We start from the raw sequence: 25236 nt of genomic DNA, 5'->3' as shown, positions 1-25236 counted from the left end.
TGTCTCCCGAGCTGAGCAGGACCAAGCACCACATTGCTGTTTCAGCAGACGAAGGCATTTCAGAAGCCAGATGGATACTGAGAGTGGCAGCACTGGAGAAAACCAAGACAGTATATAGGGGAAAGTGGCTTTCTGGTGGTGCACATGCATAAGGATCTTGTGGTGACAAGATGAGGATCTTGTCAGGATGCCACTTCTCCTACTGCCAGTAGTGCCAGTGCCAAGTCACTTGTGCACAGCGTGACAGAAAACAGCAGCGCAATGCTCCTAACCCACATAGCATTGGGCTTGACAGGGGATAAGAAGATAAACTATAAGTTTTGTCTTGTTATAGCTGACACACAGGCATGACATTATCTTAGTCATATGAAGGCTAGGTAGCTTAATTGTCAGGTTTAATGTTTCAGGTCACATCAGGGAATAGTTTCACCAGCAGATATAAGGTTCGTCCTTTGGAGTGGGCAGCATTTAAGGTCAGAGTCAGCAAATCCTCCTCTAAAAATAGACATTAGTTGCAACTTTGCTAAGATTTCTTTTGTCGTTCTGCTGCACTGTACAGGACCAGCCACCTAGAGCACCCACCTAAGCTTACAGGTAAGGCTAAGCAATGCACATGGTTGCCTGTACTTCTTGTGCTTCTTTTTTTCCTTTTACAACCTAGTTTAGTAAATCAGGAGGAGGACTGAGAGCTGACGAACTTCCTAAGGTAACTGATAACTTCAGAAACTTGTTGCAGAAAAAAAGACTTAGAACTATTGAAAAGAGGTTTTGAAAGCATAATTTATATGTATTTTTTAAAAACCCATCTGGTCATCTTACAGAAATTAATTTATAAAATAGGAAATGAGGTGCCAAAGCTGTAATTAACTTAGAGATAATTTAAATTTAAAAGGTTGGGAATAAAATAGTGATTTTTCAAGTTTTTGCAACATCCATCCCAGAATATTTGGCTTATTCTTTGATAATTGCTCTCTCTCTCTCTCCAGTCAAATCTAACTTTTCCAGATTAACTACAATTCTCTCTGATGATGTTGTGTTTTGAGTTTCTTTGTCCACTCATAATATTGAATGAAAACTCAGCTTAATCTGTTTTAAATTAACCAGTTAAGTCAACAATAAAGAATGAGGGCAAAAATATGTTTTTTTAAAAGTCATCAGTGGCTTAGAAATTAATTGAAATAACTTCTTAGTTTTAAATATTCACAGCAGGAGGGCCTGGGAAATAATTGCACAGAGGCTATGATTCTTCTGGTATAAAAAGTGATTAAGGACAAATGCACTGGATGAGCTATTTTACAGTCCTCAAATGCTTCAAGCACAAGAATACACAGGTAAAATAAAGGAACTGAAGTAAATTACTAGAACAGGAATAAGGAACACAGTATTGTATTCTTCTTCTTCACTTAAGTATAATGCAGGTAACTCCAGAGATTTCCAGTTTTGGATGTATAACACTTAGCTTAATTCTTTTAGGGCTCTTTCAGAGAAAGACTTTTTGAAGGACTTACTCCTCCCTACCAAGAGATATTTATGTAAAATGATTTTTTTTTTATCTAGTGTTGGGGGAAAAAAAAACACCCAAGGAAACTTTGCAGCACTGTACTTCATTGCAGTACCCTGGGGTGCAGCAAGCACCAGGTTACACAGGAAGGCCTATAGCTCTTCCTGGTTATTGCCAGCATTTGGAGTCAGAGCAAAATGTCATGGGGATGCCATATCAGAGAGCATTATTTTAAATTGTTTTAGTTAAACCATACAACAAAGCATGCTTTTGTTACTGCAGCTAACCAACTCTCAGCTTAACTGATGTACTTTGAGTCATTAAAACCTTAGAAACCAAAGCACTGTTTACCCTCCTCGCAAGTGCAAACACTGCACTCCAGACAGCATGTGCCTTGGCTTCTACAAGGAGAACTTTACAGTTTATAAAACAGCCCTCTGCTTAGTCATACTCGAAAAGGGTAAGTACTTTTTCACCCTGAAGGGAGGTATGTACCTGGCACGCTTGCTGGAAATGGAAGAATAAAACATTTCTTAAGAATTCCAGAACTTGCTCAATAGGTTCTTCCTCACTGCTTCTGAAGACCCTCAGTTATGAGATATTTTTGTCTGCCTTCAGCAGTGAGAGAGGGCTTACCTGGAGACACGTTACTAAACTGGATTCAAGCCTTTTGCACATTTTTTTTGAAAGTGTAGGAGAACTGGTATTCGCCATCCTTATCTTCTCTCAGGTACTTCCCTCTTCTGTACACAATTGCTATGGATGCTGTTTCTCCACAAATGCCTTATCCAAGACAGTTATTAAAGAAATAAGTAAATAAAAATAAAAGCATTGGTTTTGCAATTTTCTGGAAGCTGAGAGCGCTTCAATTTGGATCCCCTGAAGATAGATGTCCTCTTATTTCAGTGGCGCTGAATTCCACCTGATAAATAAAAACATTCAGTAAGTCAGCTCTCCATACAACATCAGAAAAGAAAATGGGAATAATTTTTCAGTAACAAACACTTCATGCATGAAAATTATTTCTCAATCCTAATTACAGAGGGGTTTTTCCACTTTACAGTTCTTCTTTCAAATTCAGTGTTCACAGCAGTAGGTAATTTCAGTCCCTGGATTTGAGGGTCAAACCACCAACTAATCTCAGGGCACCATGTTTATTTCCCATTGCATTGGAGTGGGAATAAGGTTTACTGAAAATGTCATTACTTCTGTAGACTTCTCATGAAAGGCCCAGAGCTGACAGATACATAGCCTGCTTTGGTTATTTTCTTTTCCTCCCTTGGCATCTTAGAGGAGGAAAAAAAACAAAACCAGAAAAAACCCAGGATAACACAGCTCCATTTCTTTTTCACAGCTGTCATGAGGAAAGAGGTAGGAAGCAAAGTCTGAAAGGATCAAAACCGGAATAAGATCAAAACCCATCTCCACATTCACAAATAGGTTATATATTTAGATGTTTGCTGGATACTGAAAACCTTTCACTCCCAGCTAAACCAGATGAATTTGCAATTGGTTGATATATTCAGGGAGATGAAGCTTTTAGACAACTCTTTGAGTAAAAAACCAAGGCTGGTACACTTGCGTACACCAAATTAAATTTAATAAATTCAGCATCAAAAGACCCACTAACACAGGTGACTGATGTCATACAGGCTAGGAGAACTCTCAAGAGCAGGAAACATGGGTGGTAAAGAATTTAAACTATTCTGCTATATAAATACGGACTGAATTAGGAATTAAGGCAAGGAAGCCCTGTGCCCTATGTAAGGCAGGACAGAACAGCTAACAGAATTAAGAGGAAAATTGTCTTCTGTCTCCACTTTTCTCCCCATCTCTTATCTGCTGAGCCTCTCCTGTTGCATGTTTGTAGAGCATACCAATAGCACTGGTCTCTGACCTTATGGGGGATCTACAGCTTCAGGCACACAAACACAGCTACAAATTGGCAGCCAGAGTACACACAGGGGCAACCACAGTGATGAAGGAAACCCCTGGGTCAGGGAGAGGTGCAGAAAAGAATGGGAGAGGATACATAGGCCCTTACAAAGGACAACGGCAAATGCAATCCTTTTCTGTTCGTGTCTTTTTTCTTCTTTTCTTTTTTTTTTTTTTAAATCCTTACAGCTGACTTGGATATTAACTCCCAGGCATAAATCTTGCCAAATTGTTTGGCATCTTTATACACAAAACTGAGGCTTACACAGCACATTGAGCCAAAAATATTAAGAAACAACGTACTTTGTTATGTAGATAATGACTTCTAGTTTTCAGTCTCAAAGGACTCAGAAACTTCCACTACATCTGGAAAAGCACCATTAGAAATGTACACACCACCACTGAAGCTCTGACACTCACCTCTAGATATGAACCCTGTTTTTTTCTCCTTATCCTGTGCGATTACCAAACTGTAGAGCTCATGACTGAGGTTTCCAAAAGCCCTACAAATTTTATGGTGTGGGAGGCACATCCCTCCAGTTGAACAAATCTGAAAATTGGCTACTATGTTCTGTGACTTCCCAGGAATTTCCTGGAAATTTTGAGTTAATTTGAGTAGTTCAAGGGACTCAGAACAAGGTGCAGAAAGTAAACCTTTCACTGACGTATCACCACTCCAGCCACTACACTGTGTTCACTCTCTGAATTAAACAGTAGATACACTGGCAGATCTTCCTTTTTTTCCTTTGCACTTTCTTTCCTCCCTCCCTATTTTGTTAAAAATAAAATAAAAAAGCTGAAGAGTTCTACAAGAAATTCCATTTGGCAGCTGTAGAGGGGATAGTGAACATGAAGAAGAGATTCCTTTGCTGTTCCTAATGCATACTGCTTATCCAAATTAGCCACACAATTACTTCTATCAATGAAAAAATAATTTAATGTTTTTTTTCTAGTGCACAGCACTTGAGAATGACTTAAAATGCAGTGTAATTTGCCACAGTGTATGTCCTGAAGTGGCTTGCTAATGAAAAGAGGATTAACTCTCCATTATTCTGAATTACCATTTTGTGAAATCACTAACAATATTTTCATTTATAAACATATAACCCAAGGGGGAGAAATATTGAAATATTCCAGCCATCCAAATGATTAACAAATAAATTTCATTAGATAACATGCATTTAGATTTTATTTATGAAGAGAAAGATTAGAGTATAAAAATGCAGATGACTCAATTCTTTACCATCCTTGTTCTGATAATACACTTAAGTCCATGACAGCATAACTGGTGAGCACCAGCAGTTCAGAGCTAGTCACATACTGGACTGACAAGCAGAACCTGCAGGATGTCAGGCTTGGCAAACAAAATCTCACAGGCTTGAGCACTGGACGCTGGTCCCACTGAGGTGGACCCAGGATTTGGCTGCTGAACAGCCACTGCAGGGTGGGTGCAGAGAAGAAACAGGAAGGTCTCAGTGGGTTAGGGATAAGGGCTATGGCTTTGGCATACAGCAGCAGAGAGCAAGAGAGGAGCCATAGCTTGGCCACTGGGGAAGAGTGGAAAAAGCCACAGATTGCTCCTGCCTCACTGGAAGGGAACTTCTGGCCCCAAAGTTGGGCTCAAACCTTCCTGCCAAGGAGAAGTTCACTTTGTTAAAGGCAGTTCCCACAAGCTGACTTGTCTTCATCCCTCCACTTCCAGGTGCAAGCAAGGTACAGAGTACCTTACACAAAGGGCATGAGGATTGTGCCTACTCCAGAGAGCTTTCACATCCTAGGTTGTGTGCCCCCAGCACAGTGCAGTGCCACGAAGCAACTGCCAGGCTGGTACAGGAAAGCTGCACGGGTCCATCATTCAGCCTGCACTAACCAGTCTATAAGGTAAAGCATCTGAGCCCAAAGCAAGCACCACAAGGGGTGGCAGACTACTCTGACAAGCCTGCACAGGGGTAATCCTGCAACCTGTCTGCCATCTGACTGCACTGGACGAACACCCTGCAAGGGACAATCTCCTTTCCCCAGAGTTCTGCAAAAGATACCTGAGCTTTCCTTGCCTGGGCTTGTGCTAGACAGTCATCCTTGCATCATTAACAGCATTAAGAACAACTAAAAAAAATTATATCCAATCCACTTTTCACTTTTTTATCTAAGATGGCAGGTCTAGGGAACAATTTCTTCAGTTCCATTTGATGTTCACCGAACAGTCAATAAGAGATGAGGTTAGACATCTTTGGTTCCTGGAAAGACGTAAGCCTCTATGTCCTTCTCCCCCCAACCAAATGCTTCATGGCAATTAATACCAGAGCTCAAGTAGCAAACCAGCCCCCTTCTCCCCCTTCCCTTCCTCCTAATTCAAGTCTGTTATTTCTTACTTAGTCTAGAGAAAAATTTGAAATACCTATTTTATTAGAGGAATTTCAGCTGATACTTTGCTGCACTCGAATTTTGTTTAGAATTCCCTGCAGAAGATAACATTGGCAAGGCATAAAAGAACATAGCTTGCTTGAAAGTTCAGGGAGCATATGGTTTCCCAGGACAGACGGAAGCAAATATTTCTCAGCAGAGGTCTAACATTCAGAGTGCTAACCAAGCTTCAAACTGAGACAGTGCTACAGTACCACAAATGATCATTTGCAGATGTAATTGCCCTGTTTTGAGGTCTGCAGTCTACGAGCAGGACTACTGGTGTAACAAATCAATGTGCTGCAGCCACCAGGCTGATTACTAATTACAATGCCTTCTCTTCTTCCCTTAATTTCCTCCCCTCCCATTCTATGGAGCCATGAACAGAAGCACAGTCAGTCCTTCAGCATCAAGGCAACAGGCTTTCATTCAAGATAATTCCATAGTAGACAAATAGCAGTTCTTATCAAACTCCAGATAACAGCCTATTCACTCCCAAAGTCAGACTGTATTAGATTTGTATCTCTGACAGTCTAACATTATCTACACTGTTGTGGAATTAGCATAATTCTGGCATGGGAAGGAAAAAGGCTCTCTTGGGGAATGGCTACCGGGAACACAGAGATTGAACTTGGTGCTACTCAGAGGCACACAAGACTGCGTCCAAGGTAGATTTGCTAGAAGTTAGAATTCTCAGAGCCCTTTACAAATCTCAACAGAGGACCACTTAGCCAAACATCAGCATCATCATCATCATGTTTTAGTAAGCTTGGCTGAAAGATAGATCCCCTTGCCACTGAAAGCAGGCCAATTTTTGAACAAAGGTGTACACATGCCAAACAAAAAAATTACTCCAGTCTTGCCTAGCTTTGGAGTAGGAAACCAGGAATAATTTGGCTCTTTCAAGTTTTGTGGAGAAACAGAACATGACAGGCACAAAAGAGCCCAAATTGAGGAAACAAACCCCGCGGGTACACAGAACATCAGTAGAAAATGGTCATCTTGCTTGCAGGAGAAATCTACAACAGCTGCACAAAGGCAATAGTCAGATTTTTGTAATTAAAAGAACATTAACATCACCAGCGACCAACACAAAAAACTGTGGGAGTCACTACAGGATTTGGTGGCTGCAAGAAAGGTGGATTTTTGGCAGGCTGTACTCACACACTTCCTAAGATTAAGCCCACCTTTGCCTCTTCTTGTTACAAGTCTCCTACAGAACTGCAAGGTTCAACATCTCCCTTCAACGGGATGAGACAGAAGCAACCACTGCCCTGAAACATCAGGTGGTCCAGTAGAAGAAACAAGACAGAGACAACAGGGAGGTGGAGCAGAAGGCTGGTAACATGGAAAAAAAGGAAACTTATTTTCAGATGACAAGAGAGGAAGATGGTTAAGTGACAGACACAGGGTAAATAAGAGATCAGGCATGTAGCCAGCCCCACATTCTAGTTCCTAGAGTTTTGCTGTATCAGCTGCATGAGCAATTAACCTCCCTGATGACAACTAGCAGAACAAAACATACTTTGCCTTCAGAATTGTGCAAATTCTGATTTGCACAGGTGACATTAAAATGCTCACGTCCCTCACAATAATTCTTCTCTAGCATTGTGCCTGGATTATGACCTAAATATTAGTCTGCTACTGTGCAGTTTCCAGTCCTGTTAATTTGGACTAAAGAGCTCTCATGTATGTATTTATTACTTCTCAGTCACTTCCTCGTTTTGTCTTTACTGGGAACACATGGATGTACTGTACCTTCTTCAAGTAAAATTTTTTCAAGTAATTAAAAATAATAAAGCCTCTTAATGTAAACACATCCAACACTATGTGTGGGGATACCAGCTGACTTCTCTTGCAGGGCAGGGTCACACCTGAGCTAAGGAGCACAGCATTGCCCCCTTTCAGCTGTACTGCACCAGCAGCGAGCAGCTGGTAAGGTTGCCGCTGGTGCAAGAGTTTCTGTATCTCATATAGTTCACTGGGCTTTCACCTGAGATACATCAGCTGCAGGAGATCAGGAAAGTTAAACATGGATGCAAATAACTCACCTGTCTGAGACGAGAATATTCTTGCAAGTGTAGCTACCCACTATGTCCTAAGACATTGCTTTCATAAATGAATACATGAGGGAGGCGCTGAGACTTAATTTAATCTCTGGCCTTTAACTTCCCTCACCAGCTCTGTGATAGCTTTAGGCTGCTCTCTGAGCTCCCACTACTCATAGGGTCAGTGCCCAGCTCCCAAGTAAGGTACATTTTTGGGGAAGTGGGGGAGGAGGGAGACCTCCTAACTGGGTTGCAATTGTTGACTCCACAGATGAGGGAGGCAAACTCTACAGAGGAAAGTCTAAACCAGGACCACAGAGAGAAAACAGACCAAGCAGGATAGAATCTGGAGCTTCAAGAGGTGTGTAAAGCTGACATCAAAGGTTGAACACCAGCAGATAGCTCAAACAAACATGACATTCAAAGTTATCAGTTCTGAGTGGTAACTCCTGACTACACGACCAGACTAAAAGGATTGGTTTTGGAAAAGTGAATGATACTCTAATTTTAACTGCAGGGCAACAGTGCTCCATTGCTCCCTTCTATACTGTATGTTCAAAAGTGCTTCTTCCTATCCACCTACCATCCACCTAGTAAGCACCCAGGCTAAAAAAATAAAATAAAAAATAAAAGGTGAACCTGAAGAGAAGGAAGTCCTTGAGCCCATCCTGGCTAAAAAAACCCCATTCTGTTACTAACTGGTGCCATGAGAAAGCAAACTCCTGTTCCTGGAAACAGCCTACAAGGTCCTGTGTGCAGGGCTGCATCCAGATCTCAAAAGAGTAGTACACGTACACCTAGCAATCACAGGAATGGATACACTTAGTGTCCCTGAGTTGCTGAAAGTCACACAACAGCAAAACCTTCAGGAAATTTGCAATTAATGATAAAGAAGCATCTTAAATTTCCCCTATCCAGTTCACCTAGATGCTCTAAATCACTTGAATCAGGTTGTTAGACCTACCAAATTCTTACCAGTGGATTTTCTAGGAAAAAAAATTCCACTGGAGACCAAACGTCAGTGATTACAAACCTTTGGCTTTTGTTCCTGTTGCTGATGAGTTAGTCCAACAAAGTATTCCGCACTATGGTAGAAATCCATGTGCAAATCTGTCCTGTCACAGAGCAGGTACATCCATCTCACACCATGCCAAATCACACCTGGCTGTTTCCAGTGTTCTGCAACAGAACTCAATTGCTTTGTCCTTAGTGTTCTGTTTTGGTTGCATTCCAGATTGTTGCACACTACTCCATGGACAAGATGTCATCAGCAGGTTTGAACACTGGGAAGAAAAATGTATACACAGCAATCAAAGCAGATCCTGCTGAGGATTACCATACCCCAGGTGCATTTGAATTGGAGAAACTCTTCTGGAAAGGATGCCCGAAGTACACTCATGTCAATGAAGTCTGGCCCAACCTCTACATTGGAGATGAGTAAGTGTGCCACATAGTGGGCAACAGGAGAGGTGCGTAAGGACTGGAGGACAGCAAATGTCACTGCAGTCTACAGGAAGGGCAAGAAGGAGGACCCCGGTAACCACAGACCCATCAGCCTCATCTCCATCCCTGGAAAGGTGATGGAACAACATGTTCTTGGCACTATCTCTAGGCATATCAAGGATAAGGGGGTCATTAAGAGCAGTCAACATGGTTTTACCAAGGGGAAGTCATGTTTGACCAACCGTATAGCCTTCTGTGAAGAAGTAACTAAGTGGATAGTTGATGGTAGGGTGATAGATGTCGTTTATCTTGATTTCAGTAAAGCATCGGACACTGTCTCCCACAGCATCCTCATAGATAAACTGAGGAAGTGTAGTCTTGATGATCAGGTAGTGAGGTGGATCATTAACTGGTTGAAAGGAAAAAGAGAGTTGTGGTCAATGGGACAGAAACTAGTTGGAGGTCTGTGACTAGTGGAGTCCCTCAGGGGTCAGTACTGGGACCGGTCCTGTTCAATATTTTCATCAACGACCTGGATGAGGGAACAGAGTGTGCCCTCAGCAAGTTTGCTGATGACACTAAACTGGGAGGAATGGCTGACACACCAGAAGGTTGTCCTGGACAGGCTGGAGAGTTGGGTGGGGAGAAACTTGATGAAATTCAACAAGGGCAAGTGTAGAGTCTTGCATGTGGGGAAGAACAACCCCATGTACCAGTACAGGTTGGGGGCTGACCTGCTGGAGAGCAGGGTAGGAGAAAGGGACCTGGGGGTCCTGGTGGACAGGAGGATGACCACGAGCCAGCAATGTGCCCTTGTAGCCAAGAAGGCCAATGGCATCCTGGGGTGTATTAGAAAGGGTGCGGTTAGTAGGTCAAGAAAGGTTCTCCTCCCCCTCTATTCTGCATTGGTGAGGCCGCATCTGGAGTATTGTGTCCAGTTCTGGGCCCCTCAGTTCAAGAAGGACAGGGAACTACTTGAAAGAGTCCAGCGCAGAGCCACAAAGATGATTAAGGGAATGGAACATCTCCCTGATGAGGAAAGGCTGAGGGAGCTGGGTCTATTTAGCTTGGAGGAGACTGAGGGGTGACCTCATCAATGTTTGCAAATATGTTAAGGGTGAGTGTCAGGAGGACACAGCCAGGCTTTTTTCAGTGATGTCCAGTGACAGGACAAGGGCCAGTGGGTGCAAACTGGAACATAGGAGGTTCCACATAAACATCAGAGAAAACTTTTCCTGTGAGCATGACAGAGCACTGGAACAAGCTGCCCAGAGAGGTTGTGGAGTCTCCTTCACTGGAGACATTCAAAACACCTGGACACGTTTCTCTGTGATGTGCTCTGGGTGATCCTGCTCTGGCAGGGGGGTTGGACTGGATGATCTTTTGAGGTCCCTTCCAACCTCTAAAATTCTGTGATAGTGAGTACCTCTACACAGTACATAAGTAAGCATACACAGTACATCTCTTCTACATAGGAGATGACTAAGCTGTACCAAGTATAGCTCACCAAGAGAGCAGGGTGTTTCTTTCCTCCTCCTGCCCATACACTAGTATTTAGCAGCAATGATGTGATTTGATGAGCTACTGACAAATGCAGGAGTTCAACAGAGCGATGGGAGCCTGACACAGCCCTTTCAGAATCAGGAACAGTGTTGGTTGCTGCTGCTTCAAGAAAGTGCTTGGTAAGTCTGGCAGGGTTTACTGTTAAAGAGTAACAGAAGCTGTTGTGGCACTGGTGTAGGCTGCAGAAGTTGAAGCTAGTCACAGTCTATTTTTAAATTAGTAATTTAAAGGAGTAATTTGTCATGTATCTCCAAGTGAAAATCCTGCCATAGTTACACTGACAGAAGAGCATGCCCTAGATGTGCAGTACCACAGTTTAGGATGGTTCAAACCTAAAATATAACTCTTGAAAAGTGACTGAAGAGACAGCTTAATCCATGTGGTATTTCTGCATACTAAACCTGTTCTTGTGTACATGGAGTACTCTGCAGTTCTAAATGGATCAAGAGATTGTAACAAGCAGAACCCTGTGGAAGGGAAAGCTGCAGAGATGTGTCAGAGATGAGACCAAATGTGATCTGGAAAAAAAAACCAACCCACAAAACAGACATACCTCTGCTGAGCCCAGGACTATGCTAAACAGCCTATTTTGACAAGTAGAGGGGACTCCTACAGCAGGGAGATATGCCAGGAGAAAATCCCCCAACCCAAAGCATAAGCAGAGCAAGAGAGCTTCTCTTACCCCTTAGGCATTACTGGTCCCTTTCACATTTTGCTCTGCACCCTGCACTAACATGACATTTATTTCACATCATCACTGCGAGGCACAGGCAGTAGCCCTACGGGCTCCAAAGTTCTCAATAATTTTTTTAAAAGGTCCTGAAATTCATCTGTTGCCAGCTTATAAAAGAGGAAAGATATACAGCCTTGAAAGTTACAAGACTTCTAATGTCATGGACCAATTACTTCTGTGGCACCAGGAGCAACAGCAAAACACACAAGAGTTCTGGGCTTTAAGCAAGCTGAGGCTCCCACTTTAAGAGACAAAATAAAAATTAAGTAATATTTTAAGCCATGGAAAGAGTCTAGCCAAAGGACTCAGGAACAAAGGAAAATGGGCTTGAGCTGTCATCTCCCCATCCTACCCTGGTCTTCTCATTTCTAACTCAAAATTCAGCGTGAAGAACAGCCTCTTCTGGCATTTATTTCCCACTTTGTTCAAATTCACCAGCAGAATTATTCTGAATGAAGCTGTTAGTTTCCTTCTTATCTCTGAGATGAAGCTACAGCTCTGCCCTCCAAGCAAAGCCATCTAATGAGACAACAGGTCTTTGCAAGTTGCTAAACCCAAGACACCCGTCACTAAAGTGGAATTGTTCATGTAGCAGTGGCTTCTTACACCTTGTATTTATATAAATGCTGGGAGACATGACTCAAAATGCAATACGTACCTGCACTCTGTGCAGACTAACCTGAGGAAAAGAAAACCAAGTTTCTTGAGAGGTACTTAGAGCCACACTCACTTATACTGGGAAGGCTTTTTTTCCTTCTGCGGAGGACAGGTTCTAAATCAGGAGGAAAAGAAATGGTGCTTCAAGGGGAAACAAGGCTCTCACCAGGATAGAGATAGCCAACAGAGAAGGAAAAAGAAGTGGTGAGCAGGCAGGGGGTGAACAGAAGTAAAACTTGACCAGAAAGTGAGGTTTCCTCCACGAGAATTACTGTTCTCAGGTGCGTAAGAGAAAACTTGGCATTCAGTAGCAGAAAATATGAGAACAGAACTGGTTTGCAGGCAAGATGCAGCTTCCATTACCAGAACTGAAATTTGATTCGAAGCACACAAAGTCCAGGGACCTCTGTATCTTCCCTCAGCCAGCTCCACATTTTGACCAACAGCTTCCCCCTTCAGCGCGGTAGGGTTTTCTGTACTGTTTTAAGATCTTGCTGTAGCACTGGTCGTCAAAGAGCTGCCATGGAGACGTGAACAGATGTTGGGTGTATTTGCATCCTTAGCCATGCTAAATTAAGGTTGATCTTGAAAGAATTTAGTGGAGCTCATCAACAAAATCAAGTGAACACACACATGCAGAGTTTATCTTCAGAGTCTTTGCATCTGTGCTTCATTCCTGCCTCCTGCATTTACAAGGTTAACAGGACTTGTGACTGCTTATGGAAATGCTAATTAATTACCCTGACTACATAACCACATCTTCCTTCTAATGAAACACAGGCTATCAAGGAGCCCTGTGAGGCCACTCAGTCCTTTTGTTACAAGGCTTTGCTGCAGATGTTGCCCAGAGGCAATGAAATCTCCATGAGTCTGTTAGGCCCAGAATAATCAAAGCCTCAGAATACAACATGCTGTGTTCAGCTCCAATTGCAATTTTCCTCCAGCAAGTTCCAAGGACTTTTAAAGACCAGACACTGGAACTTGTAGGAGACAGCCCAGTGATAGGAATAAAACATGCTTTGCCAAGATGGTGATTCATCTGCTACCAGGATTAATGTTTGCATTTATCTGCCCCACATCCAGAACCCTTCTAAAGGGGTAGCAAGCAGCTTTGTCTTGCTCCTTTCTTTCACTGGTCACCAGGTGACTTGCACGGGCAGTTTTACTGCCTAATGCCAAACCTGCTTGGTCTGCTGCAATCACATGTAAAACCTCTGCCAGCTATCAAGGTATTTGCTTTCTCTTGAAGCTTTCTGTGATTGCCTTATTACCTGAGATGATGTTCATGGTTCCACATTTCTGAGCTTCAAAGAATATGTTAGCTGAAAACAAAGGCCTCCCAGGATTTTTTTTCCTCTTAACCATCCTCTTAAGTCTCATTAGGATTTTGTGGCATGATCACAATTTTAGGCCTTCCTGTGTTCTTAAACTACTCCCAGAGGAAAAGAAGTCTTCTGGAGTCTAATTTCATACAGGTTAAATATGAAAAATAGTTTTCTAGATATGCAGCTGAACTGAGTGTGCACTTCAGGAATGCTATAATCTGTGGTTTTCCTATTAGCAGTCCAGGGCTTATGATCTTGAGAACTAACACAGTAAAGGTTCAACCAGACACATGAGTAACTCAAACCTACAGATTGGGGTGCATGATAATAGAAATATATAAACAAACCCTAAATATATGCTTAAGTAAAACTCATTCTTTCCTCTTCCCTTTCTCCTCAAAAACAATACAGTATGGCTTTTTCCAAGTGAGTAAGTATAAAGACAATTTATACTGATCTAGAAGAAAAACAGATGGGACTTACTCAGATGAACAAATAGTTACCTCCCACTGTACAGCATTATAAACTTCTAGGATCTATATCAGTATTAATCACACAAAAATAGGAATGTATGCAGATTTAGGTTATAACAACACTCTTGAGGACATAGTTTTAACTCTGCTAGTATGAGAATCTGCCAATTGTGACAGCTATTTAACAATCCAGAAAATCAGATCTGTAAGACTGAACCATAAACCTCTTAAAGCTGCAAGTTTCCAAGACAAGTTACACTTCCATCTATAGGTGATTTCTAACACTTGGTGAGTGACTAAGTGAAGAACAGGAACTGACTGACTGCAACACGTGTTCAGTACCTTTGCTGCAGAGAAAGCAGAGTGGTATTTCCTGTAACTAGGTCATTTCACTAACAAAAACATCCACTGTTTTGGGCTAGAGGAAGATGTACTACTAAATCTTTTTCTATCACATATTATGAAGATCCTGTTAAGTTTTTTTTCAGTGGTACCTAAAAATTCTTTTTAATTCACACTGAACAGGAGGTATCCACAGAAATGGAGCAACACCTCAGAAGGAAAAGGGGATACAATGATACACTGTCTCTAGATTCCCTTGTGGTGCAGTTACCAAAGGAAATTGGGTCAGTATTATTAGAAATTCTCAACATCTCTCCTCAGGAGGGAGAACTGCCAAATTTTCTTAAGAAAGTGTCAGTATTGCCTAAATGCAGGGAGCTTCTTTCTGACACTGACCATCTGGTACGTAATGATCCTGCATTGAGCTTTCCTTCAGTGTTTAAGAACATTGAGAAGTTTGAGAGAGACTCTTCCTCTTCTAGTAACATTACCTCAGATTCCCTTTTGTTTTGCCAGTCTGGGTCACATCAATTTGTGGCTTTAACAGTTATAGTGAAACACATTTGCTTTGTTCAGCCTCTGCATGAAGACTTGGTTCTACCTAGAGCTTACAAGCACACCAGTCTGGTTGACCAGTATCAGCTGGTGCTGACTTACCACCTGTGGAGGGAGCTGCTCTGTCCACACTCTCACAAGGTGTTTGAGGGTTACTTCCCTTCCTTTAGACACACCTGGCTTTTCATCAAGAGCTGCTTTCTCTTCCTTTTGTTAACTGTTTTTAATATACTTAATAGTTGATGTGGGGGTTCAGGCTGCAGTACCTGCAAGGTTTTTTTCCCTCTCTTCCAACTCCATTGGTTTCGGCATCTTCCTGATGAAAGAAGCTGGGTCTAAAGTTTGCTAAGACAGTATTTTTGAAAAAACAGGTAAGTGGTTTGGTACACCGGAGATGGCAACATGAAAGGAAAGATTTTCTTTCATGTTTTAAATAGTTACATTGTTGCTTCCAGAAGTAGGCAGTTTGCTACAACACTTGCTTTTAATCCTATGAATCCCAGCTTTAAAACTGACAGCAGGCAGTGTAGAACTCTTAGACAAGCCCTTTACTTGCCTTTCCATGACCCAAGAGATGTAAATAGTATTTTGGGAACCATCTGAAAATGGATGACATTTTTGTTTAGGTGAGTTCTCCCTCTTGGTGGCCGTCTATTACTACCAATATATCCCTATGCAAAAGTGATTTTATCTCCCATTTTCACCATTTAGGTGGGATTCCCATCTCAAAGTACTCCCCTTTTCCTCAGAACTTAAAAAACATGTTCATGAGTCCATCTGTCCTATAGTAAATACAAGGTCTGACTCAGCAAAGCACTGAGCTTTTGCTTAATATGCTTTGCTACAGAAAGGATGACTTCTGGGTATGCTTAAATTTTAGTATATGTTTATTGCCCTAAATTGAAAAGGTGATGAGTTTTTGCATGGGTGCAATCTGCCCAGTTCATCTCTAACTGAACTAATTCATACTGAAATTTTCACTGTTATCTCCCAGTGCCATACTTGACCTTCTCTGCATAGGAACACATTCAAGGCAGACACTGGCCACCACAGTTGCACCCTGTGCTAGTAGCATGGATGGTGGAGAATACAGAAGGAAAACAATCACAAGAGTAGTCACATGTTTAATGACTTCACCTATACTGGTTTCCTATTTGTAGGAAACTACTTCACAATAGCTACACTTAAAATTCAACCATAATCACAAAAATGAAAATATTAACTTCAATTTATTAGGAAACAGTAATACACAAAGAGGGGGAAAATAGGAATACTGTTAGCTTGACTATTAAACTCTGGAAGTGAGCCAATTGCAAGGGAAAACAAATCTGTGCCATTTTTAGCTTAAAGTGAATTAGGAGTTATAAATCCTCCAAATCGCTATATGATTCATACACCCCTGAACGATCCTATATTATTAGTCACCTCAATCAACTGGATGTTTGCAGATATTTATGCTCGATTTACTCCTTCTTTTAATCTAAAGTACTGATACCTCAGGAATGGTAAAAACTGCAAGGAAGCCCAAAAGCGTGCCCTCTTAGGATGTAACCAGGAGTATCATGCATGATTAAATAACATTTTTAAAAGGCTCTGGTCAAAGTAAACAGATAATGAGGAAGGCTTCCACAACAACATCTGTACTAACAGATTCAGCTGAGACTGAAAAGCAAGCCAGTCCTTCACACAAAAGACAGAGTTCACTGATGGCTGAAGCCAGTCCAAGCAAATATGTCAAGGAGCACAGTACAAGCATACAGGTCCCCCTACATGAGGGCTTAACAGCCTCTTTCTTCTCTGGAAGTTTTCTAGATTAGCAACATCAGTAGAGGTAAGAAAATGTACACACATATTATAAAGAAAAATATTATACTGGACAAGGTTACATTCAGTCCAAAAGGATACTGCTGAATCAGTTTACATATCAAGCAGATAATCAGAGTGACCTAACAATGTGCATATTCCCAAATGCTAACAGACCAACAGCCAGTGCTAACGCAGATTGTCATGCAAAATGAACACCTAACTGCCCTGCCTTTAACTGATTAAATAAAAAGGAGGATGAATTCCATCCTGGGCCCCTGGGAAGTTCCCAGGAGCTTGGCCAGACTAATACGGGGGCCACCAAACACTTGAAAATGAGATCCTAAGACCATAGCAAGACTGTAAGTGCAACTGTCAGAAAAAAATGCATGAGATGCACCCACTGTCATAAGGCAATCTCCTGAGAACTCAGTCATGGAAATAGAAAAATATAATTTCAGATTAATGCAAGTGTTGAATGTTAATGATTGTCATGCAACCTATTGTTTGACATTGTCTTTGCTCAGAACAACTTTATAATTTAATTAAAATGCTATTTCTTAGCCTGAGTAGTGCTTGCAGAAACCAGTTTGGTAGCATCTACAGTTCACCAAAAACTGTTTTTCCAGTGACCCTAACTACACTGCAGTCCTGCTTACTATTCAGCATGTACATCTCCACTCACAAGGGTTCTACTTGAGCACAGATCTCTGACCTGAAACCATCAGTCTTTCGTGGTTTGGTGGATACATGCTTTGAGGCAAGTCTGGTGAATGGAAAATGTATTTTCCCTATCCCAGCATCATGGAGGCAAAACAAAGTAAGACTTAACTTGAAAGCACAATCTGTAGTCCACCTCAAGCTCATCAAAATCAAGAGAACTAGTTATTCACCGAACTTTTGATCTTTGGCGAGGTAATTTAAATCTGTTTTTTAAGTATTGGCTATCTGTACAGTCCAGAACTGAAGTTCCTTTTCTGGCAAAATATCCACTTGAAGAGAACCCTAAGGCACGAGTAAAGGCAGGAGAATAAGAAACATCTTTCTAGGTCAACCACTGCAACAAAAATACAAAGTGAAGGAGCTACCATTATTTAACCTGAGGTGAAGATGGCAAGTCACAGCACTAGCAGCAGGATGCTGCTGATTCTCTGCCCTTCAAAGTCTACTGAGCTTAGAGAGGTTAATCACCATACTAACTGGAATTTTATTTTGTAAAAAAAATCATTGCATAGGGGACTTAGGACATTACTTCATAGCAAAAATGCCAGTAGGAACAAGACATCATCATTCCTGACCAGAAAGGAATTTCTGCAGGGAGAAAGGTCTAATCAGAACATGAAATTATAATGAGCTTAATTTAAAACACAGAAAGCATAGGTAAGACCTTTAGTACCCATAAACCAGTTAAATGCTCTCATCACTAGGTTTTGATTGCTCAAAGGGGATTTATACTTTGACAGAGGCTGGGAAGGTGGAGTCAAGTCAGGCCATTCTTAACTGTCACCACTAGAATTACAAAGCACATCAGGTAGCTCACCACAACATGACAGCAGCTGCATTTACACATTGAAGTGTCCAGGAGACACGGAGAAAAGTACTTTTGGTTGGAAAAAGCTATTTCACATCATGCACTAATTTGTTTATAGCAGCAGTAGTTATGGGGTATTACATTAAAAAAATAAAGCCTATGCAAGTTTTTTATAAAAACCTCAGTAGTCATCCTAGACTGGCATTTTCAGAACAAAACTTTGCAAAATTAAAAGCTTTCTGTAATGGAACAAAAAAGTTTTTACATGCCTGTCCACAAACTTTGCATTTTGAGGAATCTCAGGCTGCTAGCAAGCTCTTAAGAGCAGGTATTGGGCACACAAAAATCTAGGATTTCCTCTCCTTTTCTAAAGGAAGAGAAAACAAGAATATGTCAGAATATTGGACTAACTATATGATTTCCAGCTTTCACTGAAAGCTAATATTCATATCTGTATTATCCATATCTAGTTATTTTTGCTTTAGACCTGTGATTTAACCAAACATGACAGTAGAAGTAAACCTGATACGGAGTTGTGACCACAGAAGAGTGACTTTCAATTTATTTTTTTTCTTTAAGTAGGAATGGAGGAGAAACTCAGTAACTTCTTTTAGGGATTAAGAGCTTCTTTTTGAATCCCAGACGATCTTACTGCTCACATTGCGTTGACTCTTTTATTAGTTCTGCAGTATCAATTGATGGGACAGAAAGGGACAGCAACATTCATAGGCCCTGTTTCAAGTTCTAGCACCGATTTGCTTTTATACCTTTGAAAAATTAATTTTATTTCTTTCTGTATCTCAAGTTTCTTTTCATATAAGATAGAGAGAAGTCAGTATTGCCTACATTACAAAGGTGCCAGGAAAATAAAATATTTTTTAAGGTGCTCTAAGGGCCTGGAAGAGATAGTTGTGAACTACCATTCACTCTAAAATCAGTATCTTAAGATCTTTACAATGGTAAATTATGCATTTTCCAGCATTATCAGTTTCATTAACATTTACAACATACCAAATCAGAGTTGTTGGTTTGGTTTTTTTTCTGGCTTGCTGGGTAAGCAGCTTCTTCACTTATATGACTGCTCTTTTTTTAACAGGAAAACTGCATTAGACCGCTACAGCCTTGAGAAGGCAGGCTTCACCCACATCCTCAATGCAGCCCATGGCCAGCGGAATGTGAACACAGGACCAGAATATTATCATGACATGACTGTGGAGTACCATGGAGTGGAAGCAGATGATCTCCCCACTTTCAATCTCAGCCAGTTCTTTTATTCAGCTTCTAAATTCATTGATAATGCACTTCAGGATGAAAGAAGTAAGCAGGATGCTGAACATCGTTAAAACCAGTATTTACTCCATGTGATTATAAGCATAGTTCTGTGGCATTCAACCTTGTGGGAATGAAACAAGTCCAGTACAGTTTACCAGAGAATGTAAAACTAGTAGAAGGGAACTATAAGAGAAGGTAGTGATGTAACTAGAAGAACCTTTCTCACAGCAGAGTGAGTACCAGCCCAAGAGTTCCTTACCAAGCAATTTAAGTCCACATCACAGCTAGCATTCTGGTCTGTTTGATACAAGTTTTTTGTTGTTTTGATTCCTTCATAAACACATCAGAGACAACCAAACATTGCAGAGGTTCCATGAATTAGCCGGCTTTTCCTCAAATTAGTCCCTATTAAGGAAGGTATGATGAATATTGGTGGAATATGAGTGATCTGCAAAGATTCCAGTCTGTCATGCCACAGCTTCATGCTCTGCATCATTAGATTCACTCTACAAATATAAAACTCACCTTCCTACCTGGCCATCAGATCTACCCCCCAGGCTATAACAGATTTATCTCTCTGCCATCTTCCAAGCAGCAGGGGATGGAAACAAGTCTGACAGCAGAGAACCAGAAACATTCATTAAAGCCTTTGTAATTTCTCAGCTTGATTACTACAATTCCTTATTTGCTGACCTCCAGCAGTGTTCTATCAAAAAGCTTTACACTGATTTGAAGTGCTACAGCCAAGGCCTCACACTGGCTTTCAATATTAGTCCTACTACTCCCCCCCACATACTTTTTTTTTTAAATCTCTACAGGGTATTTTACCAGAAACCAGCTGAGAAACTTAAGCCTTTCCTGCTGACCCAGAAAGACCTTAATATCAGAGGGTCACATATCAAGTTTCTAGTCTCATGTCTGCTTCTGTTCTTGGTTACTTAGCTCAGCTGCAGCCAGCTACTACTTGACTTGTTCCCAAAAGCCAGCCAGGTCTTGACAATTTTAACCTTTCATAAAGTACAGTCTACAGCACCAGTCCTTTTTCAGGAGAAAGTCTTGAAAGCAGTTTAGTTTTAAAAATCAAAGTCCTAATAGAAGGAGAAACTGCTTCAGGAGCTTACTTGCTTGTGAAAAAAGGTATCCGGCATTTCAAAAAACCTTTGTCTGAAGCCCTGCTTCTGGGAAGAAGTGGATAACTAACACACCTGTGTCTAGCCATGGCTGGAGGCCAGAGGTCAGGATCAGACTGGAGTAGCTGAAATAAAAAATGCAGACTTCCTCATTCCCATCACCCTCCTGCTCCTGTAACACCTTTGTCTACTCCAGGGAGATAAAAGAAAAAGCACAAGGAAAGCAACAAAGGCTAGGAAAAAAACTTTGCATCTCAAGAACCACTGTGGCAGGGAAGGATGGGAGGCGGGTACTATCAACCTTTTTGTTTCAAAACCACATCTAAGTCCAGGAAGTTCTGAGACAGTATCACACACCAGTTCAGCACTGAAACACAAGACCAAATCAAAGAGCGACTGGATGAGCTTCTGCAGAACAGAATAAAAAATGGCACTTAAGTAGATACTTACCAACTGCAATAATTTCTGCAGCTGTGGCTGCCTGCCACATTCACATGTTTTTTAAACAAGACAGCTAGGCTCTTTCTGATGGAGATAAATAAACAATTACTGCAACACTTATGAAGATCTTAATATTCTCTTGAGGGTAAAGTACACCAAATGCACATCTCCTAACAATCTGCTAAAGATAGGCATAAAGCTACATATGCATGGCCCACAAAGAGTTGAATGCATGACAATAACTTGGATGCCTTAAACACAATCCTAACACAAATTCTGACTTAACATTCAAATGTTTGCTATGGTGAAGAAACTCCCTGACCAGAGCAGTTATTTGCAGACTTTAAGCACCGGCCAAAAGACATAAAAACAGCAGAAGTAGCTCAGCTGTAAGAGTAAGTTTTAGAGGCAAATTCAAGCTGCTCACAATTATGCATCCTGTCATTCAGCTGTGCATAAAGATTTTCCAAAACATGCAATTCAGACCATAGGACAGCTTAATATTTATACCAGCAAGGCACGATTAACTTGAAAGGAAGACATTATTTTAAGAGGTTTTTAAGTTCCAGTCTATGCTACAGATTCCGTATTCATTCCCTTGGTCTCTTAGTTCCTCAGAATGTAGAGCACTTTTTTTTCATGTGAAGACTTCATAGGAAAAAGAGCACTAAATACTGAGATGATAAAAGCAATGCAGGAAGAAACATGTAAGACAGATATAAAGACCCAAGACATTTTCCAAAGACACCTCAACCACTACATCCGACTCTCGAATGGGAGTGCTGCACCTAGACAGATTTTCAAGAAACACAAGCCCAACTCAAGTGACCAAAATAGTTCAGGGACTTGTCACCACTCAGCAGACCTCTGGCTCCAGGCACTGATATTTCATATTCAGCCACACCTTGAAGGATATAAACAAAGAATGCAAGAGCAGCCTCCCTCTTGAGGAAAGAGGGTTTAGATCAGTCCTTACATCAGAAGTGAAGAGACTGTGAAATAGAACAGAAGGGACACGACCCTGCATTTTGCTCTAATATGCAGTCAGATCTTGAATATTCAGACACAGGAAAGGATAGACTTAATTTTTACACAACTTGAAGGCATTTCAGACAATTGTACATCCATGTTTTTTCCTTTTTTTTAACACAGTATAAAACTGTACATTTCAGCTTAGATCCCCTGCATTTGCCATCCATAAAAAGCAAAGCCTTCCTTGTCCTATCATGTATTTTATAGCCTCAATAGCAACTCATTTACAAGGTGGGAAGCTCTAAACAGAAGCATGAAGGGCTAAACAATTGAGAGTTTTCATCCATTTCAAATATGTGCAGTAATAATAGAAGGGAAGAGGCACTTTCAGTTATCAGAGACTGGAATTTTGCCAAGATGCCTCTAAGACTATCTGATGGATTAGGATGCAGACTGTAACCATTAATCCTCTAGTGCTGGCAGTTCTTGATGCATCCATTACATAGCAATGCTACTTCTGCCAAGACATTTCTTTATTCCTGGAAGCCAAGGAGTTAATGAGCAGGAGTCATGACTTTGCACCCAACACTTCTCACCAAGCATAGCTGAGATAAACTATTATTGGCCCTGATAGATTTATTTTTTTTTCTCCCTGTAGCAATTCAAGCTTAGCAGGGTGTTAGAGAAAGTACTTCAAATCAACTTCCTTCAGCAGTTGAACCCTTTGTCAGGCTCCCTCAAGGGCTTTGAATAATTTTTTGAAATATTTTGAAGTGTTTTAAAACCTGTCAATCAGACCTCAACCCACTTACTGTTCTCTTCCTCCACCTCCTCCAGAGACAGCAAATGGGGAAGGTTCCACTTCGGCTTACATCCTTGCTTGTACCTGAAGTCAAGGTCTTTCTACCTCTGAAAGTCCAAAGTTAAACCAAGCAATGTCACAAAGCTAATCTTGAGGCACATGAAAACTGTAAGCAGAGACTTCGCATTCACAGTGTATGAGACAAGTCACTATTGCAAGGAGATGATAATACAGAACAGAGAGGTGGTGGTGGTGGGGAAATGCTTCTTTCATTCAACATGCTAGGGTAAGGATGACTAATCAGATTTCTAAGGAAGCTTTTCTATAGTTTGAGAGGTGGTTTCTTTCTGTCCCCTTGGTTACATGCCTAGTAACTTCTACGGCCCTTCTTATCCTCTGCCCTCAAGAAAACCTTGTTGGCTGTATTTTTTGAATTAAGCATTTGTGCACAAAGTAATGCAATGTAGATCTTGAAGGACATTATTGTCAGAAAACAAAAAATAATCTAATTCAGTTAGCTTTTGTGTCTAGCTGGTAGAATTGTGTATCGTATTTATCCTCCTGGAAAGAAGGTTTGATACAATTCCAAACCCTCCCACACCCTTCTTCTTTGGTCATTATGCCCAAACAGAGTAACATACATGCTGCTTGTGAGGCATGCATGATTAGGCTGCAGTGGGGCTTGCTAAGTTACTTAATGCAAGACTGCAGTCCCCAGGCCTTCTTTGCAACCTTTGGTCACAGATATATTGAAAGACACGTGGTTTGGGATTAACTCGTAGATATCTCCAATATAGACCGTGTTACCACAGTAAAATTTACAGCCTCAGTTTTCCCACCTGTTAAAAGATGGGCCTTACAAAAGTGCTGTTAAAGGTAGTCAAACCACCAAAAAGAACAGGGGCAAGGCAAAAACCTTCACTGTCAAGAAATTACCCAGCATCATGTCTGTGCATCATCTTTCTCTGTTCCTGCAGACAAGGTCCTGGTTCACTGTGCTATGGGTCGCAGCCGGTCAGCCACATTGGTCTTGGCTTACCTGATGATTTACAAGAACATGACAGTGGTTGATGCCATCGAGCAAGTATCAAGACACCGATGCATCTTGCCAAACCGGGGCTTCTTGAAGCAGCTGCGAGAACTGGACATAGCGCTGGCACTACAGAGGATGAAGACCAAAACCAGCCCACTGTCTGATGATGATGAGAACAGCACCACGATCTAGTATTGTTCCTGGCAGGGTTCTGCTACTGGAAAAGAAACTCCATAAAGGAAGAGGAAGGTGTAGTTAATTACATAGTCACATGGATAATTTGTTGTTTGGAAGGTAAAAAACCAAAGTAATTTCAAATGCCGTCAAGATAAGAAAGAAGAGATGCTAAATTTAAAGCCCATCTTGTTAGAACATTCCAGTCTTAGCAGAATTCTTTGTGACATCAACAAATAAAGTTTACCCTCTGTAAAAGAGCTCTTACAGAACAAAAGTAGGCCAGAAAACTCTATTTCAGCTGAGTACCCCCAAAATTCTGATCCTAACCCAAGCACATGGCTTTTAAGAGTGCAGGTAGGTATTCCTGAAGAAAATTTGCCAGAAAAATACTGAGATGGTAGCAGCACAGTTGAATTGTTTAGTCCTGGAGTCCTGAAGGATTCTGCAGGAGTTTGCCTTTTTGAGCTGTTTCCTGGCATCTCTATTTCTTCTTTCACAGTAATAATCCAGGGCAGCACAGCTTTTGGAGATCCTCCAGATAAGTATCAACTACCCATTCTTCACAATGGACTTCGCAGCAGACCATGCAAGCTAGAAACAAAGCAAGACCCTTGAGGAGGTCAGATGCATAAGCAGATACAAGGATAACAATTAAAGGAGACACATACACATGACATTTTAGCAGTTTCAGTTTTAACATGTTCTTCCTAAATGCTTCAATTGCCTGAAATTTAAAAGGTCCTATACATGTAGTATCCAAGTCAATTTACTAGTCCCCCCAAAAAACCCCAAACCACCAAACAATAACAACAAAACCCACACCTGAGAAAATTATTGTGACTTTTTTTCCTGCACCTGGAAAAACTAACAGCTAGAAAAATAAACAAGACAAATAGGGTGTCTTTTGCATTGCTAAGAGAAAGTTTGACACTGAACTCCTGCAGCCCTCATAACCCCCTAAAAATAATCACAGATTTTAACCAGTTGTAATGAGATTTTAGTTTTGTTTAAAAGGCAAGAGACACAGGTGAAGCCTTTAAAAAAATACCTCCAGTGCTGCATCCAGCGACCAGCAGTGTCCCCCAGGGATCAGTACT

The 25236-nt window shown here is 41.2% G+C and overlaps 1 protein-coding gene across 2 annotated transcripts; it reads left to right on the top strand.

Moving 5' to 3' along the window:
- Positions 1–503: 503 nt before the first annotated feature.
- Positions 504–24497, top strand: DUSP29 (dual specificity phosphatase 29). 2 transcript variants are annotated; one of them, XM_051616397.1, is made up of 4 exons: positions 504–594; positions 9122–9324; positions 19409–19629; positions 23907–24497. In XM_051616397.1, the coding sequence occupies exons 2-4, from the start codon at positions 9140–9142 to the stop codon at positions 24152–24154; spliced, it is 654 nt and encodes a 217-aa protein (XP_051472357.1). In that variant the 5' UTR covers positions 504–594; positions 9122–9139; the 3' UTR covers positions 24155–24497. The 2 variants fall into 2 exon arrangements, with proteins under 2 accessions (XP_051472357.1, XP_051472358.1); XM_051616398.1 differs by lacking the exon at positions 504–594 and adding an exon at positions 8187–8248.
- The last annotated feature ends 739 nt before the right edge of the window (positions 24498–25236 follow it).

This window comes from Apus apus, chromosome 4 (genome assembly GCF_020740795.1).
Source record: "Apus apus isolate bApuApu2 chromosome 4, bApuApu2.pri.cur, whole genome shotgun sequence".
Taxonomy (NCBI): domain Eukaryota; kingdom Metazoa; phylum Chordata; class Aves; order Apodiformes; family Apodidae; genus Apus; species Apus apus.
This window is presented reverse-complemented; position numbering and strand designations above follow the sequence as displayed.

Bases quoted from the DNA above. Each gene is read 5' to 3' on its own strand.
- DUSP29 (XM_051616397.1), top strand. From the start codon at position 9,140: ATGGACAAGATGTCATCAGCAGGTTTGAACACTGGGAAGAAAAATGTA. The intron at 9,325-19,408 runs GTAAGTGTGCCA...TTTTTTTAACAG, and splicing joins AACCTCTACATTGGAGATGA to GAAAACTGCATTAGACCGCT. The intron at 19,630-23,906 runs GTAAGCAGGATG...CTGTTCCTGCAG, and splicing joins TGCACTTCAGGATGAAAGAA to ACAAGGTCCTGGTTCACTGT.